The sequence below is a fragment of the Microtus ochrogaster genome, chromosome 24 (genome assembly GCF_000317375.1).
Source record: "Microtus ochrogaster isolate Prairie Vole_2 chromosome 24, MicOch1.0, whole genome shotgun sequence".
Classification (NCBI taxonomy): domain Eukaryota; kingdom Metazoa; phylum Chordata; class Mammalia; order Rodentia; family Cricetidae; genus Microtus; species Microtus ochrogaster.
Genome location: NC_022024.1, coordinates 12012082 through 12033831, shown reverse-complemented (window position 1 = coordinate 12033831; position 21750 = coordinate 12012082). Strand labels below are relative to the sequence as shown.

Genomic DNA, 21750 nt, shown 5'->3' with positions numbered 1-21750 from the left:
AAGCCTCAACATAGACAAAGATTTATCCAAAAGACATCTATGGGTCTAGTGTTGTCTGAGAGAGTGGCGATAGCCTCATAGCTTAAAAATCTTGATTTTTAGTAAGTATACTTGCTTAACTGTAAAGTTACAGAGCCTGTGGAATCCAACTTGGCACATATAAGAATGGAGCTGAAGTTACACACTTGTAGACACAAACTATTTTGCATTTGGAAAAGAATTTCTTCAGAGGCAAAATTAAAAGGCTGAAGAATGAGTTCAAGTGCCAAGAAAACCACCCACAGGGAACAGCAATGGACCATGGCTAAGGAACTGGCAAGACCAACCAGTTGGATTTTAGAACTGCTACAGGCCATTGACTATTGGATCGTCACATTACTTTCTATTCTGGAATACAGATGACTATCACAAACACATTCGAACTTCGCCATTGCCTCTGCATTGTGGGGCTGTGGAAGTAAGTCATTTACTTGGTGGTCTTTATAATGGGTCTTTTGAGTGATTAGGAGATATGACCAAGAAAGAAAAACGGAGTCACCTCGTCTACACCTGGTTTCCTCTGACTTGTAAGATTGCAGACCTCAAATGTCAGCATATGTTATTAACAGGCTGATTCCCATTAGAGAGTATATATTCTGTGTGGATTGAATGTAAGTAGTTTGTGAACAGAGAACAGACTGTTAATTTTAAAACAAGAACACAAATTCTTTGGCAATCTTTTTATTAAGATTTGGCGAGGATGTATTCTTCTGTTGAGTCTAGACTATTGTTGGTAACTAACTAAGGGGAAAAAAACCAATGTCATAGAAATAATAGAGTGTGATATCAGAAACAGTCCCAGAGATCTATCTTATAGCTTTTTAGGGCACTTACCTTTGCTGTTTTTGCTGGTTAATTTTATGTCAACTTAAAACAGGCTAGAGTCATCTGAGATAGGGGAACCCCAGGTGAGAACATCTCTCCATCAGATCAAGCTATAAGCAAGCCCATAGAACATTATTTTAATTAGTGATTGTTATGGAAAGGCCCAACCTATTGCAAATGGTATCATCCCTGGGATGGTGATCCAGAGCTCTGTGAGAAAGCAGGATATGAGGAGCAAATATGAGGTGTAAGTCAGTAGGCAATAGGCCACCCTGACCTCTGCCTCAGCTCCTGCCTGTGGGTCTCTTCCCAATTTGAGTTCCTGCCTTGCCTTCCCTCAATGGATTGCAACTAATACATAAGCAAAATAAATATAAAGGATACATAAGCCAAGTAAACCTCCCCAAGTTGCTTTGGTCGTGGTGTTTCATCACAGCAATAGAAACCCTGACTAAGACAGTATTCTTCTAAACTACCATGTAAGAAACCAAAGAAAGCAAATCTCCCTGATGTTACCATATTTTAAGCAAGCCTGGGTCATGCAAACACTACACACAAATGCTATGACACACAGCCCTAGCTGATATCTCAGGAGACTAAAAATAAACCACCAAACAAATATATTCCAGGTGATTCTGGCCCTGCTTGTAAGAGGCCAGTCATCACATCGGCCCATCTGAGATGCAGACAATACCGAGCAGAGACAAGTTATTTCCACTGCGCTGTTCAATTCCATACCGCAGAGGCTCTAGATATAATACACGGGATGCATCATGCACATCCTTTTTAGAGTAGTTTGTTTTGCAAGGACAGGAACCAGAAGAGAAAAGTAAGAGACTTTATACTCTTGGTTTTCAAACAAGAAAACTAGAAAAGGAAGAGGCTAAGTAATGAACCAAGGTCACAGAAAAGCAAGGCACAAACTCGGAAACAGATGTGTCTGATGATGAACCCTCATCTGTAGTCATCCTTCCACACCCGTCTCCATGCAGACGTTCCCACAGCTCTGTCTCTTCCTGATAATATTTCCCCAACCAAGCACACTGTGCACACAGCATCTGCTTCCCTGGGACCAAATCATCATTCAAGGTCTAGCTAACTCCACTCTCCTCCATGAAACACATGCCTGCACAGCAACTGTTAGCAATTTCTTCATCTTCTAGAGGTCTTGGGATTGTATCCTCCAACTGGACAATTGATGAATACTAAATGATGCTAATTCATAACTGATGAATCTGTTGTTTTCCTTGTGTGCAGTCCCCAATTGTCCTCCTGAGCTGTGTTCCTAGAATAAGGCTAAAATCTAATTTTATGCAGTATTGCAGCAGGTAACGTATAACTGTGAGATGAACTGAGCACAAAAGAATAAAGCGGATCTGGAGAATGTTGCCGTGAGAAGTACATGTCAAATGTAAACAAACTGGTCACCACCTAACTTCAGCCCACTGACTTTCTTCAAGGCATAAATCACCACCTTGCATGTTACATGCATGAATGATTATTTCCGTTCATTGGAACACTAGATCTCCAGAAGAAACGAAGCTTCGCTGTTTGCGGCCGTATTCCCAGAGTCTATCCAGTATCTGTGGCAGCATCCAATTGACAAATGTCCGTTGAATGAATCAATGAATGAGGAAATATTACAGAATACAGATGTGAGTCACATGATATAACACCTTGCTGTGGGATAACCGTGAATATATGTTGCTGCCATTGGTTGATAATAAAAGTTCCTTTAGACTATAGCAAGGCAGAATATAGATAGATGGGATAGCTCAATACAGGGAGAAAGACAGAGGAAAAATACAGGAGTCGATGGAGGGACAAGCCAGCCGCCCCAAAAGAAAGATGCCAGGAGACCGGTAAAGTCTTGCCCGCATGGCAATATATAGATGAATAGAAATGGGCTAATTTAGATGTGAGAGATACTTAGTAAAAAGCATGAACTATAGGTCAAGCAGTTTGCAATTACTGTTAAGGCTCTGAGTGATCATGAAGCAGCTCCAGGATGGGGTAGGACAGAGAAACCTCCATTTACATTTTTGGGTTTCTTAGGAGAAGGCAGAAATTGTTTTATATACAATCTGTCAATTTGTAAATATTAACACCATTTAAGAAAAAAATGACAAGTTTTTTAAGGGATGGATAAACTCAATGTATTGCAGCTTAGGATTAAATACCTAATTTGCATTTGCAACCCCGTACCAGGGGTATCTTAGACTCTTCACCTTTGTAATTATTTTGGAGAGTGTTTTGCAAAGTATAGGCAGTTTGCAAAGCCGATGACGATGTTCATGATGATGGCTCTAGTACTCACACCTAGGGCACTGTGAGATTCAGCTCCATATTATTAATATGCTACTCAAGCTCCTGCCTCATAGCTCAAACACCATTGCTGCACCTTGTGCTCTAAAATGACCACCTGGACCTCACACGACAATCCCACAGCCAGGACTCTGAAGCCGACTCTCTTCTCCTCCCATCTGCTAAGGGCTGAGAAATGTCATTCCCAGGTGCCCCCAGTAATAAAGCGGAAAGCCAGTGAGAAGAAAATAGATGCATTTCAAAGGGGTGACAGAGAAAGAGAGTGGAGCTTCAAGCTATGTTTCCACAGCTGATCAACAGGAGCTCCCAATGGCCATTCTGCTTTTTTTTTTTTAACTGACTTGGGGATTTTTAGATTATACAGTCTGAAGTTTTCTTTCAGCTGACCTTTCAATTTTTTTACCACTATGTTTTGGCTTTTCTACACTAAAATTACTAAGCATAAATGATAAAATGCTCCCTGATTACTTAGAGATCTCTAACAATAAAAAGTCACATCGAAAGAACTAGAGTGGTTTTACAAGCAGGTCTTAGCAGCAAGCATAATTATGTAGAACTGGGGACACTTTCACGGTCCTTTAAAGAAAACACACCAGGCTCAAGCACTTCCAGTATACTTTATGCTAGCTGAGCCGCTGTAAGTCAGTCATCAACTTTGGAAGACACAAAAGGAAATGAGACATCTTCATGTTCCGTTTCTGTGTATGGTCCAGTGAGTGCAGACTTGAAATGTCCACAGAAGACATCGACGAGCATATGAGGAATTCAACATTTCAGCTTATTGTAAGTTCAAAGAGTAAAATAGCTGCTGGCCCTCTACACTCAGCATTTAGGGTATTACTTTAATGATTACACAGATGAACTCACTCCGGAGTTTTTCAATAATGGCATTAATTTTGCATGCAATTTTTTTTTTTAAAAAAAGCAGTTTCCACGGGGGTTAAAATTAAAATTAAGTGAGAAAAAGATCTTTTGCCAACACTATTTTTCAAAATGCATGTTATTATAGAGCTGTGAATCCCAACCGATTATAAACATAACTTTCTAATCAATTATTCTGTAATGGGCAAGGAAAATGGAATATAGGAGCTATGTAGTGGGAAAGATCACAAGATAAATTCCCTCAAAAGCATGCAGGTGAAGTGGCAAAAAGAGAGTCCCTGGGCACAGGAGAGAAAGGCCAAACCTTGGAGACAAACAAACAGATTTGACTTGTGATTTTTGACTCTTAGAAGGCTACTTAATCTACTTAAACCCCAATTACTCATGTGGGGAAAGGAGAACCATAATAGCCTTTATAATTAATATGAAACCTAAAATAAATGCTTAGTTATTGTGGAAGAAATTGAAATGATGAAGAAATTGCTCATTCATCATGGCTTAGCCTAGCATGATACAATGCAATAGAAAAGTGTCTAGAACACCTTAATGTCACTAAGGGGGGCTATCAAAGATAAGCCACTTGGTCTTTACCATGAGTTTAATGCAGACAATGCCTGCACGACCTCACACTACCTACGAAAAGTAGATGGAATAATTATACAATGGAGGGTGATATCTCTTCTATAAAGTATCTTGGATTTTGGAGTATACTGAGTATTATAAGTGCATATAAACATATATTGTAAATGTACAATAAAATGCATGGAAAGGAGAAATGCAAATTTGAAGTTACAGTTCCCAGTGGAGAGGATATCAGGGAGTGAGTTCTGCTAGAGAGCTTCGATTCTATCCAATATGGTTTCCTTCTCAGAGCTGGCTAATAGGTAAGTGGAGGTCATTGTATCATTTGGTACATTTTCTATACATTTGAAAAAAATTCATAATAGAAAGATGCACCAGGAACCAAGAAGTTTTTCAGAAAAGTCAAGTGCTGTTCTAGGCATGCATGCCCAGGCTTGGGGCGGAGAGGAGGAAAACCAGGGCCCATGAAAACAGGGGACGGAGATGGTTGAAAGAATAGAAAATTGGGTGTAGCAGGAGAAAAGTTTCTGTCTCACTTTGAAACAAGGATTACGTTTAACCTCCAATAACTAAAGACTTTGGCTGTGTCAGATGTGAAAGCATTACAAGTGATGCCTGTGAACCTAGAAATCAGATTACTTTCGAGACTACACAGTATCCAAAGCAACATTAGGCTGACAATACTTACGACAACCCCACTCTTGGTAGTAGTTTCTCGATAAGTGAAGTTGCAAATCGCCCAGGCTAAATAATACGTGGACATGAGAGGGGTCTGTGAAAAGTGGTCTGTTACCCATCCATCTTCCTCGAACACAGACGTCTCCAGGGGCATATTGGATAGAGACAAGTAGGTGGCTTGATGCTTGATACTGATTTTGAAAGTGGCCTTGTAGATTGGCTCATCGAAACATGGGAACGCCTTCCTGGCATGTGTAGGTGAGAACTGAGTAACACCAAGGAATCTGGGGAGAAGAAGAAGGAGAAAAAAATGAAATGCTGATTGCATGTATTGCTTCAATTAAAGTAATGACTCCATTGCATACCTCAGATAGCATATTTTGATAAATCTGAAAATACACATTTTTCTAAACTATGCTTATATCCATGAATAACATAAAAGTACAGTTCATGTATAATATACTGCCCCAACAATAAGAGTTCTTCAGGGAAGTTTTTGTCTCGATTAAAGTAAACTCTCTAAACCCAGAGCAATGCTTGCTGGATGAAACACTACACTCTACAGAGAAACAACTCATGGGCACATTGGCAAACACTGAGAAATAATGGCTCTTTTATTGTGCATATCACGTTCTTCCTGAAGCTAGGGCATCTAGTATATAGAGATAATGAGATGGAAATCCAAACACGGTCATTAAATGGGGGGGGGGTAGCTCATAGACCTTCACTGGGAAATATCTATAGCCTCAAATTTGAAAGCATGCAATCTACTTATGTTAAAATAAATGACTTTAATATCTATTAAATCCTGGTTTGAATTCTGCCTCTCAAACTTCCTTTAGCCACAGCAACTTTTATAATTCTAAAACCTCTCTCAAATGAGAAACTACACAATTCTAATCCCAAAATTATTGTAAAGCTCAGATGGAGGAAAGCGGTGGGGGGGGTGGATAAAGTCCCCAACATTATGAATAGCTGCAACAGGCAAGCCAAGACCAGTCATGCCTGGTTCATAAGAGCTTTATCTTTTCTTATCACTAGAATTGACATTTATACTGCACAGTCCAGAGAGCCCTGAGTTTTAGGAAAATGGCTCACCCTATACACGGCTTCATTTTTTGTGTGTGCTTAAGTTACCCACAGTCAGCTGAGGTCCAGAAATATTTCTATAGTGTGATGGAACTCGAAATGTATTGTGAGGTGAAACCATATTTATACAGCTTTATTACAGCATAATATTAGAGTGTTTTATTTTATTACTAGCTGTTAACCTCTTGGTATTTCTAACTTATAAATTAAATTTTATCATCTATATGTACACACTGGAACAAATATTGTGTATATATAGTGGTCATGACTTCAGACATTCATTGAAGGTCTTAAAATGTGTTTCCCATATAAAATTAGAACTACTATGATTACACACACACATACATACATACATACATACGCACACATACACACACATAAATATACAGACTATCTGTACAATATATAAAATAAACATGTATGTATATCAAATACATATATAGTTGATACATATAGATACTTTCTGATAAATTTTGTTAAAATTAATCAGAAGTTACTACACATCTTCATAGTCTATAGTTACAAATGAAGACACTCAAGCCCTTTAAGGACACTCTTATAATTAAGAAATAGTTTATAATAAAAGCTGAAGTTTTCAGCTACAAAATCTTCTGTAAGGCAAGTCAATATCAGACCCTTCAAAAGATGTCAATAAATTCTCAAGTCATTGCTTCAAAGGCTGCTTCATCCATGAGTAGCTCTCTTCCACGCCACTCTCCATTGTTCAGGGTATACGTGGCTAATACCACAGAATACACTTCCATAGAGAACTTCAGCTTGACTTCATAGTTATTTTCAGCCTAGGATACAGGAAGATGCTACCAGTCACAACAAGTAGGCATGCATCTTGAATTTTGCTTTGCTAGCCAATCCCTATAGGCTGTGGTGTGTACCGGATCTCATTGGCTCTCTCTAGGGAAATGCGGTGTGACTATTTACACCACTTTTTTTAAAGTATGGAGTTTATATTTATCACTAGGGGTGTAAATTTTAAAGTTTCAATTTTGAAATAAAGGGGAAAAAAAGCTTTTACAAATTGATTGTTCAGGCAGGGCGGAGAATATCTTAGAGGCAGTTCTAGGCTCTTACATACCAGGCCTGTTTAAGTCACTTAGCTGCCTGAACTTGCTTTTTTTTTCATTTGTAAAAAGAAAATATTGTTTACTTGACCTTTCTCACAAAACTGCCAAGATGATAAAATATAATAATATCTTGTAAAGAAGTTTTAGTAATAAATCTTCATAAAGGTATAAGAAGTATTAAAAATGAATTATCCCACTCCTATAAATTTCTAAAATAAAAATGTATACCCAGAAAGGTCTGTCCATAGACACACAAGCCTTTGGCCCAAAGCTTGGCATAGAACTCACATCTTCTTGATCCAAATAAGAGATAAAGACAATGCAAAAGCAATAAAATTAATTTTTAGTAAAAGCATGAACATGGTTTAACTCAACTCTAGGTAATAATAAATAGTCTTTCCACTTTTATGGGAATGACGATATTCCTCTATTTTCTGCTGATAGCAATACAGTTTTGCATAATGAAATGTCGGTACCTTTATGCCAAAATGCATGCACTTACACTTACAGCTTTCTCTTTTTGCACCTTTGTATCACATAATGCGTGAAAATCTTATCTTTCAACTTCGTAATTAAAAAAAAACTACAAAGCTTAGTATTCCTCTCTCAGGACTATTTAAAAGATACCATGAATTGTACATATGAGGAAAAGAATTTCTTCTTAGCATCCAAGTATCTGAGCCCTCCAGTTCCAATCTTTGAACAAACAGAAGTGTCTTACTGTATTAGGTACTTGAATTATTTTTTAAAAAATACAGCAGTTGTTCCTAAAATCTTCATAATCAAATTGCACATGTGTGCATGTGTGTGTGTGGAGAGAGAGAGAGAGAGAGAGAGAGAGAGAGAGAGAGAGAGAGAGAGAGAACTGAAAACAGGAAAAAACAGTTCTGTAAGCGTTTATCATCAAAGGCATTGTAATTAAAATGTTTTCATTTTTAAGTATAAAAATAAAAGATGTCTTTGACATTTAGTAAATAAGGGGTAGGAATTTATTAGAAGTAAAGACTAAATATGTCTGGGTCCATGAGAAGTTAATAAACTGAATGTTTATGCATAGGAAATGCACTGTGCAGTGTCTTTTTACCCTATGTGGTAAATAAATATGACAGGAAAGGTAGCAGTTTAATTCAGGGCTGGAAAGAGCTATCAAGATCATCCCGTGACTTTTTCTGCAATTAACATTCTTAATGAATTCATACACACAGTTTATATCTACGCGAAGAGGACTACCATATATTCTGATAATGTCTAAATGAGGAAATACCAATTTCACAGTCTGGCACCTAAGAATGATTGCAATTGAATTTCAATTCAGTATTTCGAAAAATCAAAAGAGGTCCCTTGGTAAAGAAAAACAGCCAGACTGGATTACATTTAAAGTCTTTTCCAAGTTCAAGATCTCATAACTAGACAATTAGAAATAAAATTTCCCTCGAATCTGGTGCGTTTCCTCTGAAAAAGCATTAAGTTACTCTAGCAATAGGTAGATGTCTCGTGTTCTTCAATATATTTACTTCTCTTGATCAATTCAGTTTTGAGTGTTCTAAGTTTAGGATAAAAACAAACAAGGAAAATGTATAAAGAAACTGAATTTCCTTAGGCAGGGCTTCTCAACCTTGACATTATTGGCATTTTAGGCTGGATAATCATTCATCCATCCTGTGGGATGTGAAGCAGCCTGACTAGCCAGTGGAGCCAGCAGAATCTTTCCTCCCCAGTTCAAACCTCTCTCTGAACATTGAAACTTTTCTCCTGGAATCAAGGTGGCTCAACTGGGAACCTATAGCCCAAATAACTCAAAGACTTTCCGAACAGGAAGCATCAGAACTGGTCTGAGAATTTGGATGAAAGTTAAAAGCTCACAAGTGAGTAGAGTGGGAACCAACTCTCTGGAACACAGAAAAGCCCTTCTGAAAATAGCTTATACACACATGTGAAGCTACTATACTGCAGCTGTTTTGCAGGTTCTGGCCCTATCCAGTTTCAGTGTCTCTCTCTCTCACCTCCTTCACCCTGATAACTCTATTCTCCAAAGACAGGACCAGCTTCAGGCTGATGCCCTCCACAGAGAGCAGTACCTGTAAGAGTTTAGAAACATAATTCCATCACCACTGCATCTATTTCGTGATCTTCTCCAGTTGAGAGAAAAAAGGACTTCTTCCCTGCTTCCTGTTATTTAAAACATCAAAGAAGCTTCTAGAAAGAGTAGTTTAAAGAAGAAAATAATGATTTCGATGCCTGAGTTAATTTGAGGTGAGTTTGAGGTAGTGGCAGGATGCCAAGTATGAGAAACACAAGAAATTAATTAACAGATGAAACCAGTTTAAAGTACAGCATAAATAGAAGACACACCACAGACACATACACACATCACACACAAACAAAGACACAGAAACACACAATACACACATAAACACAAACATACACACAGTCACACCCTCATACATACACACACCTACACACTCACACACACAAATGCTCATGTGCAGAAAAACAGCAAAAAGAAATGCAAAACAGAAGGTAACAGGGTCAAGTGTCTCATTGTCTATTCTTCTCCTGCTTTCTTTAAAAAAATAATGTCATCTTTAAAAGAATCTGCTGATTAGCATAAAAAATCCACTCTCCAAAGTGATATTCTGGAAGTGTCATTCCAAGAATGTCACTTTAGCATAACTAGAAAAAAATGTGAGCAACATGCATACATTTTAATTCTCTTCTACCTAAATCAAATTATTTGATTTTCCTAACAATTTGTCTGTTTGACATTTTGGTTGAGCTGAGAGGGAGGGCTCGAATCTCTGTGTTGCCTCTGAAGGGTACAAAGCATTGATTTCTTCTTATTTCTGCGGAAGTTCACCAGGCAAGTTCCTTGTGTCAAAGTCATTATGCTAACAGTTAGCAGAAGTAATCCATTAACGTTGGCTGATATTGCCAACACATTACAAGTATGTGTGTGATATAAAATTTCTGCTCCATTATTTTCAGTTTTGCCTTTTCAGGAAGGTAAACTATGCAGAGGAAGGAAGCATTCGCATAACACTCAGCATGAAGATTGATCCATGCCTTTTCAGTTGGAGTCCAGCAAAACACAAAGACCCTCACACATGGCAGGACGCATTTACCAGGCTTTCCTTTGGGCCTCGTCTATGTGCACCATGAAAAAAGTAACTTTTAAACTTAATTCTATGGCCTTATTACTGCTCATGCTGTTTCAGTGTCACACTAGCTCAAGGTCAGTCTTAAGTGCCACCAACCCAAAGAAGGTTCTGTACCTCTAACTGTGGTGGTTATCTTCTTACAAAGTCCTAGAAGCCACATGCACTTTTAAAGTCCACCAAGTGACAAGGTCATAGAAGTTACACACATCCCATTTCAAGTTTAGGTTGTTAATCAAAATGCAAATTGTTACTCAATGACAAAACATTTTAAGCCAAAATGGGTCTTTGTTTAGACTGTGTGTTTTTATGTACTTCAATGAGTCATTAAACCTCTGCCATTTCAGAGGAGAAGCACTCCTGCTGAATATTCAACGCTCGAAGCAAGTGTGTAGTCTATTTTTTAAATAACCATTTTAGTAAACTAAAAACATAATGCAATAATGCCAGCAATATGTATGTAGGAAGTGGTGCATATGCGAATAATCGCATTATAAAAACAAAGCAGAATAGTCATAATTGCTTTTCATTTGTGTAGCACTAAATACTCTTATCAAAAGTGTGAGCTGAGTAATGGATCACCCTTGATAAAGCATACTATAATGCACTAAAATTACTTTCCCAGGTCATAATTATTGTTTTTTATAAGAATAAATAAAGTTAGTGTCTGAGATTCATTTGTTTTAGATTGGAAACAGGCAACGCATTATGTGAGTATCATAGAGCACTACTACTGTCAAAATCCGCATGATGTGTTGGAAGCAATCTGTAAAACGAAGTGAGACCCATTCCTTGGAAACAGCATTTTTTTCTGCCTGCTGTAAGGGCACCATAAGGAGCCTTGTGTGCTCGGTGGCTGCTGGCGGGCTGTAGTGCCATAATAAAAGCATTTTGCTTTTCTTCTGTTGAGTCACCTTTTTCTCCCTCAGTCTTCTCTAGTTCATAACATTTGATCTCAGCCTGAGTTTCTGTGGTTGGGAAACACCACAGCTTTTCTTGATTCTTTTCTCTCATGGTGGCACGGCTTTGCTTCTCCTTCCTCTTGCTTCCTTGAACTCTGCTTGGGGAACAGAGCAAACCAGCAGCCAGAGGAAGGAGCACTGTGTCTATTCCTTTACTGTGACCTTTCCCCCAATACTCACAGCATGGAAAACCAACAAAGCAGAAGCATCAGTGGTAGATCACCTGTACCAGCCTGCACAGCAGATCGCTAGCCATGAAAAGGTTCAAGAACATTTAATAGCCACGGGCGTTCTTACAAACTATCAGACATGATTCTCGTTGTTCATGAAGTCATCACAACAACCCTAAAAAAAACAGTGTCATTATCCCTGTTTTCCAGAGGGGGACCCCAAACGAGAAACAGTGGGAAACTGACCAAGATCACCAAAGCAGTCAGTAGCAGAATTAAGACACAGAGTCAAGTAAGCAAGTTAAAGAGTCCCCTACCTGAAGAGAATAACCACACTAAATATACATGAGCATACATACATACATACATACATACATACATACATACATACATACTTCTCTCCAGCAGAACAACAAAATATAACAATAATATAATAATGCAAAGAAAAGGTAACTAATGGTATTTTTAACTTCTTCTGATTGGTGCTCATTTATTTGTTTATTCATTCACTTTTCATAAGAAAAGGTCTATACTATTACAATAAAACATTATCCTGGACATATATATATATGCACAGAGAGGACTCACTCACACCCTTCCTGCACACTAAGAACAGAGCACCCTGTAAGTCAGAACTTCCAAGAACTGCCAAGGCCTGGAGAAGGGCAGAGCAAGAAGCCTGGGCCCTGTACCCCACCCGGGCCCTTTCAACACCCTACCGTCACTTATCTGTGCTGGTTCGGGAATCTTTTAAGACTGTCTGGAATAGAAAGAAGGGTAATTTTCACCCATTTATGCCTAGCAAAACTCTGTCAGAGGAAGGGAGCATCTACTCTCCAGAGATGAAAAGATGGCAGAGAGCTCTGAAGAACTAACAAAAATAAAATAAAATAAAAGCGGGCATTGCTGAAGATCTGGAAATATTAAAGAACATATAAGAAATCAAAGGATGAATAACTATATGATAGTGGCAAGAGAATAGCAGTAATGGGTATATTGATAGCAATGAGGATAATTGTTTCTGGGGGTGGCATAAACACAGGGACAAGGAGGGATGGCCTTCTTTACAGACTGTGGAGCATTTATGTTTAAAAGTGAGTATTTGTTCATTATTGTTTTGCATTATTCTTTGAAACCATACTGGAAGTGGTGAGCCCTGTTCTTATAGCCATATTGAGCAATCCTCAGTAAAACTAGACCTTTGCTGTACCATTGCCTTAAGCCCATCCACATATACATTAGGAAAAGTTAGTTTAAGGAAACAATCCATCGTACAAACCTAGTCTATACTGGGAAAGTCAATAACAGATTCCTTTTCATTTGAGAGACATCCATAGTCGATGGGATCTGTCCCAAGTTGCATTGAATCCATAAAGACACACTCCAATTAATGTAACCTTTTCAAAGGAACTGGGTAACCTCTCACTGTCCGAGGGGATCAAATGAGATGGTAATATAAGACAATAAATAAGTGAAAGTAAATGCCACAAGATGAGCACCCATCATGAGAATTTTTCTGCTAGAATGAATCATTATTTAATGACCAGGACTTTTGTTATTATTGCTATTGCCTAACGGGCAGTACTTTGAATGATGACCAAAATCCAGTATTGGACTCAGTTTAACCAAATGGCTATGTGTGTTTGATAGGAAAACATTGAGCCAAATCTATTAAGAAAGTATATAAAAGTGGTTTCTCAGCAAATAAATAAACATTCTCTGGATTTTTCAGCTCACAGTCTTCTAGAGAGGAAGAAAGGGTCATATATACTTTCATTCATTCACGTGAAACTCGCTAAAGTAAGTGCGAGAAATGAGGCTTCTTCGATATCAAAATAATGTCCTGGGATTTCTGGCATTTGCTAATTATCATAATTGATTATTAATTCAAAAACTACCAAGCATCAAACCGGGTACAGTACAACCACAAAGGAGTATATGCCACCAAGAAAGAAAACCCATCATATTCCACAGATTTTGGCAAAAAGAACGGCCCCCGATTCCCTCTGATTACCACAGGCGTTGTTCTCTCATCTTTTCAGAGATCATGACTTCTCTCTGAACAATCCTTTATGGGAAAAAGAATGTCTGTTTTTATTCCGTCTTCTGTCACTTTGGCATGTTACAGACCCAATCAAAGTGTGTCAAAGAAAAATAGTCTCCTTCTCAAAAGTGAATAAAATGTTCGTTTACTTTGGGTAAATTTCCGCCTTCAATCCGACCATCTGGATCTAAATTAAGGTACCCTACTTTGAACATGGGTGTGCACGCCATCTGGCTACCCAAAAGCGGCAATTACTTCAGGTAAATGAACATTTTGCCTAATTCTAAGCAAGTGTGTTCTCCTATAGGAGACACTGACATAAATACACGCCCCTTTTTATCTGCATGCTGCAAATCTACTTGGAAAAGAGTAAGTATATGTCTGACTGAAGGTGATAATTTATCGTATGTGTGAAAACACCTTAATTTTAGGGTAACTTGCTATTTTTCAGTATTCAACAAGTGACAGGCTTTCTCCTAGCTGACTTTATAAGGAAGAATGGAAGATATACCCATGATTAAGGAATCTTGGGTTTCATTGAGAAGTTGGTCTACTGTGTGGGTAACTCAGTCTTCCCTGTAGAACAGAATGCAGTGTTTTTCAACAGGTAGTGGAGGATAAAATTTTCCGGGTCAAAGGTACACAGCACAGCACACAGGCTAATCCTCCCTCGCCGAAGATCTTTCTTCCAGCTCTGTTAGGAGTGTAAGGTGGGAGGACCAGGAGCTGCAAGCCAGTCTTGCCTTTGACTTGAGACTCTTCCTTAAGAAAACCAATGAGAAGGAAATTCCTTCTCCTGAGTCTCTGAGAAAGGAGGCAACGTGTAAGACTGCTCAGATAGTTATGGGCTACTGCTTCCACCAGGCTAAGCGAAGTAAGGAAGCTGTGGGGTGGTTCTCCTAAGTATTTCGAGTTACTCAGTGTAACTCCTGTTGACAAATTAACTATTTGTTTTCATTACAGAATTTATCCTATCATTAAATGGGCAAAAATGATGATTAACTAAAGATCAAGATATACAATCACTAATCAAATAAAAATTCTAAGTTTGCATCTGTGTCCTTTTAGAAACTGGGCTTTTAATTACCAATTTACATCGCATTTTTTTTTAGTACAAAATCATTATCAATAAAAGGCCAACCTTGGCTGAGTTCCTAATATTGGTCAGCTTTAAATCCTCTAGGTAGCTATAGTAACAAGAACAACAAAAACTAATGTATGGAATGTCGGTATACTCCTGAAATTATTAAATTACTTTTGCCTTATGTACTCCAGATGTAAATGCCAGGAAATTATAATATTCACTTTGCTGTTGGAGGTGGAAAGCAAAAACTTTCTCTAAGATCGTATCTAGAAATAAATCCATGCTGGGGTTTCCCAAACATTGAATCCCTCATTTCTATTGGAAAACATGTGGTATCAGGTTAAACTTCCAGCCAAAGTATTTACAGCTCCAGGGGAAACCGAAGGAGGAAGTCTGAATACAAACATGGACTGTGGGTACAAGAAGACCGGTGCAGGGCAAGTGGAAACATCTGGTCGTTTTGGGAGTCCTCTTAATTTGAAAGCACTGACCAAAACAAGCCGAGTTCTGCCAAATACATCTTGGCATGGCTTAAGAAAAAAAAATACAGAATTTAAGAGGGAGCAATTTTTTTTTTCACCACAGTAAGATGCGTCCGTGAGGATGTGCAACTCTAGTGACATGATGAGCGTGTTTCCAAACATAACATGCAACATCTGCCTTCTATGTCTTTATTGCATATTTCATAGCATGTGGGCTTAGACATATTTTTTAATCTGGAATCTGTTCTAGAGGACGTGGTGGTGAAGGGTTTGAACTACCCATGCCAGATCTTGGGTGTTAGAAACTGATTAACAATAATGATGATGTATTGACTTATAGGAAGTTGTAACCATCACACGCCTGCTAACACGTGTAATATTTTATGTGGACTTACTTCGCAGCAATCTATAAATGATAAAACTTTTGTGCACTTCCACACTGCAAGGAAAGTTTCCCAGCCTCTCCCACCTTAACTGTTTCTGATAGTTCTCAAGCACTTTGGTTCAGGGCTGGGCAAACCAAAGTTCAAGTTAGGGTTCTCTGATGACAGCCTGTTTGACCTCAGGTGCCCTGTGTTGCTCTGAGTCCCGGGGTCCCGATGTTAGGAGACTCACTGGGGGAAAGAGGAGGCTCTGCCTCATTGCTTACTAATGATGGGTCTACTAGAGGTAATGATTTCATTTATTAGTTCACTCTGATTGTTCATCTGCCCTATAGTCATTTAACTAATTGAAGTTATTTTAAACACAATGAAAACAAGAGCCATTCATACATTCATTCAACAGGATAGGTGAAAGCTGACTAACTCAGAACACTCATTTGAACTCTGAAGTACTATATATGGCAGGCCTGACCTTGGGTGAAGTGCTTTTCAAGGCCATATTGATCATCCTATTGTGGAGAGTGGAACTATTATTATCACCAAGTTAGGATTTAAAATGGGAGCTCTGGGCCGAATTATCTGGGTCTCATTTTGTGATCTAAGTCAAACTACCACTTTGCTGAGCCTCCGTTTTCCCACCTGTAACACAGAGAGCGGGGACAGCAGCATGCACCCGGTAAGGATCTCATAAAACAGTTCACCCGGAGAGTTTGGTGCAGCTGTCAGTCATTGCCAAGCACCGTCAACTTTGATTCTTTCCCCAGACTTTCACCACAGCTATTAGAACTATGAAGATCTGGACACAGAAGCTGTTGGTTCTAGCGAAATCCCCCCCCCCCCACACACACACACCTCACAAAAACTAAGAAAATGTAATCCAGATCTAAAGTCAGCAAAGGCACTGGAGACCGGCTGCTGGCTTTCCCTCCCTTTCTGGGTGTAGTCATTTCCATTGGCAGCAGCTGAGGAACCAAATGGAGGCAGAAGCCCCTGGGGACACCACAGTGCCTTAGAGGTCCCTCTCTGATTTTGACCATGACAACTGCAGTCCCACAGGCCAGCCCCAGTCCCGCCTTTCCCTTGAACTTCTCTTTGCGATCAAATCTCAACTTTCAATTTGGAAAAACTTCACAAAGCCAAAACTTAGGCTATGTTCTGAGTCTTCCAGGGGTACCGAGGTACTATTCATAACCAAGGCAGGTGCGCAAGGGGAGGGGGCGTGTCTGCTCTGACCTGATAGCTGGGTTTAGTTGCTACCTGCTCGAAGTCGTTGTTTTGTTTGTTTGTTTTGGTGGTAGTGGTGGTGGTTTTTTGTTTTGTTTTGTTAGCTTGTCACTTAGATAACCAGTCAGGAGGCACAAGGTCCGAACTAGAGGAAGGGGCAGCAATCATCACCTTTCGGTATTGCTGAGTTTGTGGACTTGGCAACAGACCCCTATGGTTCCAAAGGACCATCCCATCTAACCTTGGCTCCCTTCCCCCAACCCCGGGGTTTCTGGATATTGGAGGCCAACAGGGACCCCAGGTCGCCTGCGCCCGCTCAGCAGTGCGAGCAGCCCGGCGGGGTGGGGCAGCGCGGGGCACCGCCTCCCTCCATACCTTCTCTCCCCGTGGAGCACGTAGGAACTACGGAAGAAGCCCAGGAGCTCGTTCTCTATCAGGGCATTGTAGATAATCTTTAGGTTGTAATTCCTCTGCGCGTCCAGGGTTCTATTCAGCACCACCACCAAGACCTGGGTTGGTGGGTAGAGGAAAAACCCTGCTACCGGGACAGCTCCAAACGCCCGGTCCTCCGCTACTTGCACCTTCTCCACTGCTACCCGGGAGGCGTGCAGCACCACGTAGCGGGTGGCGTTCCGGCATGCGATCTCCACGTTGACCTCCCCGGAGAAGGTGAAGTTCTCCATAAAGGCGGTGAGCATCAAATTGTAGTGCAGTGGTTTGAGGTGGCCGGATAGGCGCAACTGTGTCCAAGGCTGCCACTGCTCGGACTCTTCCTCCGACGGCGGCAGGGCAGACGGGGTCCCTGGGGTGTCCACCTCGCCGGTCTCGTGCTGCGAGGATTCCCCACCGGAGTGGTGGTTGCGCCGGGCGGATCCTGGGTGGCTGCCGTTGCCGCCGCCGCGCTCGGGGAAGCCCCCGGGGCCACCGTCGGAGCCCGGCACCGCCGCTCTGGCTCCACACTCGTCGAAGCGCAGGCTGAGCAGCACCGCCAGCATGGTGACCGCCAGTAGTGCCACGATGGACACGGCAAAAGCCAGCACGAGCCGCTTGTGTACCGCGATGTGGCGCTCCGTGGTGCGGGGTCTCACTCCCACCGAGTCAGCCCACGGGTCCGAGAGCCCCCTGCCGCTTGCCCGGAGCGCGGCGTCGTCTTCTCCCATGGTAGCCGCAAAGGGTGAGCTGCTCTTCTCGGCCCCCTCCTCCTCCTTCTTCTTCCTCTTCTTTTTCTTCTTCTTCTTTTTCTTCTCCTCCTCTTGCTCCCCCCTCTCGCCGTCCAGGGCCATCATCACACCGCCTCCTCCTCTTCCCCCGCCCCCTCCGACACCCCCAGCGGGAGGGCCACCCGGGCCACCGCCAGCGCAGTCATCGGAGAGCGCTCTCGGGCGGAGGGCGCAACGCCGGCTGGGACCCTAGGGAGGCCAGCCCGGGTTCTCTGGTGACAAGCTCTGGTGGCTGGCGATGACCCCCAGCAGCCCCGCCTCTCTCCGGACACCAGCTGCGAATCGCGGGGCAACCAGCTCTGGGACGCGCCCAACTTGGGGAGCTTGTCGCTCGCAGGGTGCGCGCTACTCGTCGGGCTGGCACTGGGCGCTCGGGCACAGGCTGCCCCCGCCCCTGTGCGCCTGCGGCTCGTGCGTCCTCCCGGGCGCCGCACTCTCCCAGGCTGGTTGCGGCAGCTCTCGCACCCGTCCTCGGCCCGGGGGACGGAGAGTCTTAGGGAGAGCAACCGAGCAGGCAGGCAAGTTAGGGTTTCTCCCAGCTCCGGGCACTCCGGCAGTGTTGGGTCTTCTGGGTGGGATGTGCTCGCAAAGACAGTTGCGGCGGTTGCAGCCCGGGAGGAGCCTGAGCCTTCCACCCCGCAACGGGAGAGGAAAGGATGGAACAGAGGACCGAGGGAAAGACTGGAGTGAGCCAGCTGGAAGAAGTCCCACGGCCGCGGAGCATCCGTCCTGGAGAAGCCTTCTCCACCCTGGACACTTTAAGCGGCGGCGGCGGTAAAAGGCGTGAGGTTGCAGACTGGACAGAGAGCCTCCCGCGTTCCGATATGCCTGTGCCCTCTGGAGAAGACAAGTGAAGAAGTGTCCCGCCGGGGCATCCACTTCAGGTAGATAAAGGTCTCGGCTGCGTCCCCGGGGGGAGAACCGAAGTGCGTGTGTGCCAGTGCGTGTGCATGTGTGCGCGCGTGTGTGCGCGCGTGTACGTGTATGTGTGTGTACACGGGTTCCGGGTCTAGATTGCCAAGGCTACTCCAGCTGCATTCAGGGACTGAAACTCCCTGAGAAAGGAGAGAGCGACTGAGGGAACAAGCAAGAAGGCTGGGAAAGCGGGAGGGAGGGGAGAGGTTGAGCGGCAGAGGCAGGCGCTGGGAGATTAGAGAGCTTTTCTCCGCTCTGTCACACCAGACACCCACAGCCACAGACAGGGCTGCTGAGCTGCCTGAAAGAGTACATTGTAAATCTTCAGCGCAACAAGCCCGGCAGTCACCCCTCTTCCGACTCCTTAGCCCCACTGTGGCTCCCCAGAGGTACCGCTGCAGCCTTGGGCTATTAGCATCAAGAGCCTGCTGGAGAGACTAGGCAGTGTCAGATCACACATCAAGCTCGCCAGAGGATTTGGGGGATTGTATGTAAATTGAAATAAATTCTCCAAAGCCTGGCTGCATATATTATAATGGTGTAGTGTGGCCAGGTGTGAAGTACCGACATAATGGCTAGTTATGAAAAGTCCTACATAAGTAAAAGACCAAAGAAAGGATACAGAGTCCCCGTGGGATACATTTTATTTTTAGATTGGGAACAGGATTTAAAAAAAAATTAATGCCTACAATACAACATTCAAAAAACAAGTGTAAGGAAAACTGGGGGTGGAGGCTCCATGACTGGATTTTACTAGAACAGTGGGTAAATGTATTTCCATGATGGGTCAGTTTGTCACTTCACCTCGCCACAATTACTTTATGCAACTCCCCTGTATTATCGTGAAAATTGTTTAAACTTCATTAAGGCAGTTATGAATCCCGGTGTGTACTGACAACAAGCATTATCGTGAAAGTTTGTAGCTTGCTGACTGGCTTCGGACTCTCGTGAGTTTGTTGGAGTTCTGCATTATAGTGGAGAAGTGTGCTATACAAACTTCAAAATGTGTCTAAAAAGTAACACAAACAATGCTCAGAAGACCACCACCTGGAAGGTGACAGAGTTAGTCCTCTCTGATTTTTAACAAAGTATATGGCTTAGTCAATAGAAAATGAAGAAATTCCTCTTTAAACGTTTCTTTTGTCTCTTTAAACCCATTATTTTACACACATACACACACACACACATATACATATACATATACATATATATATATATATATATATATATATATATATATATATATATAGAGAGAGAGAGAGAGAGAGAGAGAGAGAGAGAGAGAGAGAGAAATGTTATTGGCTTTGGGTACTGGAAAAAAAGTTAAAATATTATTTCAAAACATATTCAGTAAAAGGAGCCCAATTATACAACAATGAACTTTAATCTGGCAGCCACAGAGAGTAAGCCTTGCTTGAGGAAGCTCTTTTCCCTCTATCCTAGATGGAGTGCTTGCTGAATACCCCCGTATTCTAAGTGTCCACTTGCATCATCATAACTGATGGTGGAAATAGGTGCCAGGGTGGGTATTTTTAAGCATGTTGTATGTGGGCCGTCAGTAACAGACCAAGGGAAATGCCACATTCTGTTCCAGTTTCTTTTTTCTGCTGTTTCTAAGCATCTTTGTTCTTGCTTTTTTCATTTGTATCTGGCTATTGTGCAGTTTAGGAGTTGGGACTTTAGGGGTTAGATTGTTTGCCCAGAAGTAGGAAATACAGTTTAGCAAGCCAAAAGAGCACCTGACCCTCAAAGAGGTCACCATATTCCTCTGCCCTTCGGGAATCTAATCTAGTCACTCAGGATTACCTGCCTAAGGGACAGAGATTACAAGCAGTTTCTAGAATGTCCCCTGGGAGTCTAAGAACCACCACCTCAGAAAGAGTTAACTGTCCAAGGGGTCTCCCCAATATGATGTTAGTCTTGAATACTCCATAAAGGTAATTACTATTCATGTACCTTATCAATGTCTATGTACTTGTGAAAAATTACTGCAAGGTAACTCTCAAACACTTTGCAATTAAAAGAAATTGCTTACCAATTAGAAAAAGTTTCTTCTGACTGATTAAATTAGCAAATGGATTGTTTCTGAGATACAAGTGAAGCAAATTCAAGTTTATTAACATAAAGTGGGCACAACTTATTAGCTCATTGATTCCTGTTTAATGCAGTGTTTTTTTACTCAATAAACTCAGTATCAAAGATCGAACAAGTAAATACTTCTTCCTCTTTTGTTAAAGCAATAGCAATTGTCTTTCTTTTGTAATTTATGAAAGTTTATGGAATCTGAAAAATAAGGATTGACAGGTTACATTCTTGGATTATTTCCACAAAAAAAAAAATGTTCCTTCTACTTCACACCAAAAACAAAAAGGAAGAGGCAAAGTTTCAGGCTGTGTACCTAAGGGGAATATTGAAGGAATCAACCACTAATACTTGGTTTAAACGTTGCCCTTAGTGTTTAAGTCCCTTGATTAGATGAGAAAGGTTTGAATCCCACATGCTATAACCTTGTACACTCAGCTCCTGAAAGGGTGGTTAGTGCCTTCATGTCCCAACACTGTTTGGCTTGGAAGAAACATCTAAGTCCCTACTCAACCTTCCCCACTTTG

At 41.5% G+C, this 21750-nt stretch overlaps 1 protein-coding gene across 1 annotated transcript in view; it reads right to left on the bottom strand.

The window, feature by feature from the left end:
• Trhde (thyrotropin releasing hormone degrading enzyme) overlaps window positions 1-19347 on the bottom strand; it is a 377812-nt gene extending 358465 nt beyond the window's left edge. The window contains exons 1-2 of the mRNA XM_005358058.3: window positions 17382-19347; window positions 5342-5615 (exon numbers count right to left, since the gene is read on the bottom strand). Of these exons, the coding sequence (XP_005358115.1) occupies window positions 5342-5615; window positions 17382-18292 (1185 nt within the window). The 5' untranslated portion in view covers window positions 18293-19347. The remainder of the gene's footprint in view (window positions 1-5341; window positions 5616-17381) is intronic.
• Between the last annotated feature and the right edge of the window lie 2403 nt (window positions 19348-21750).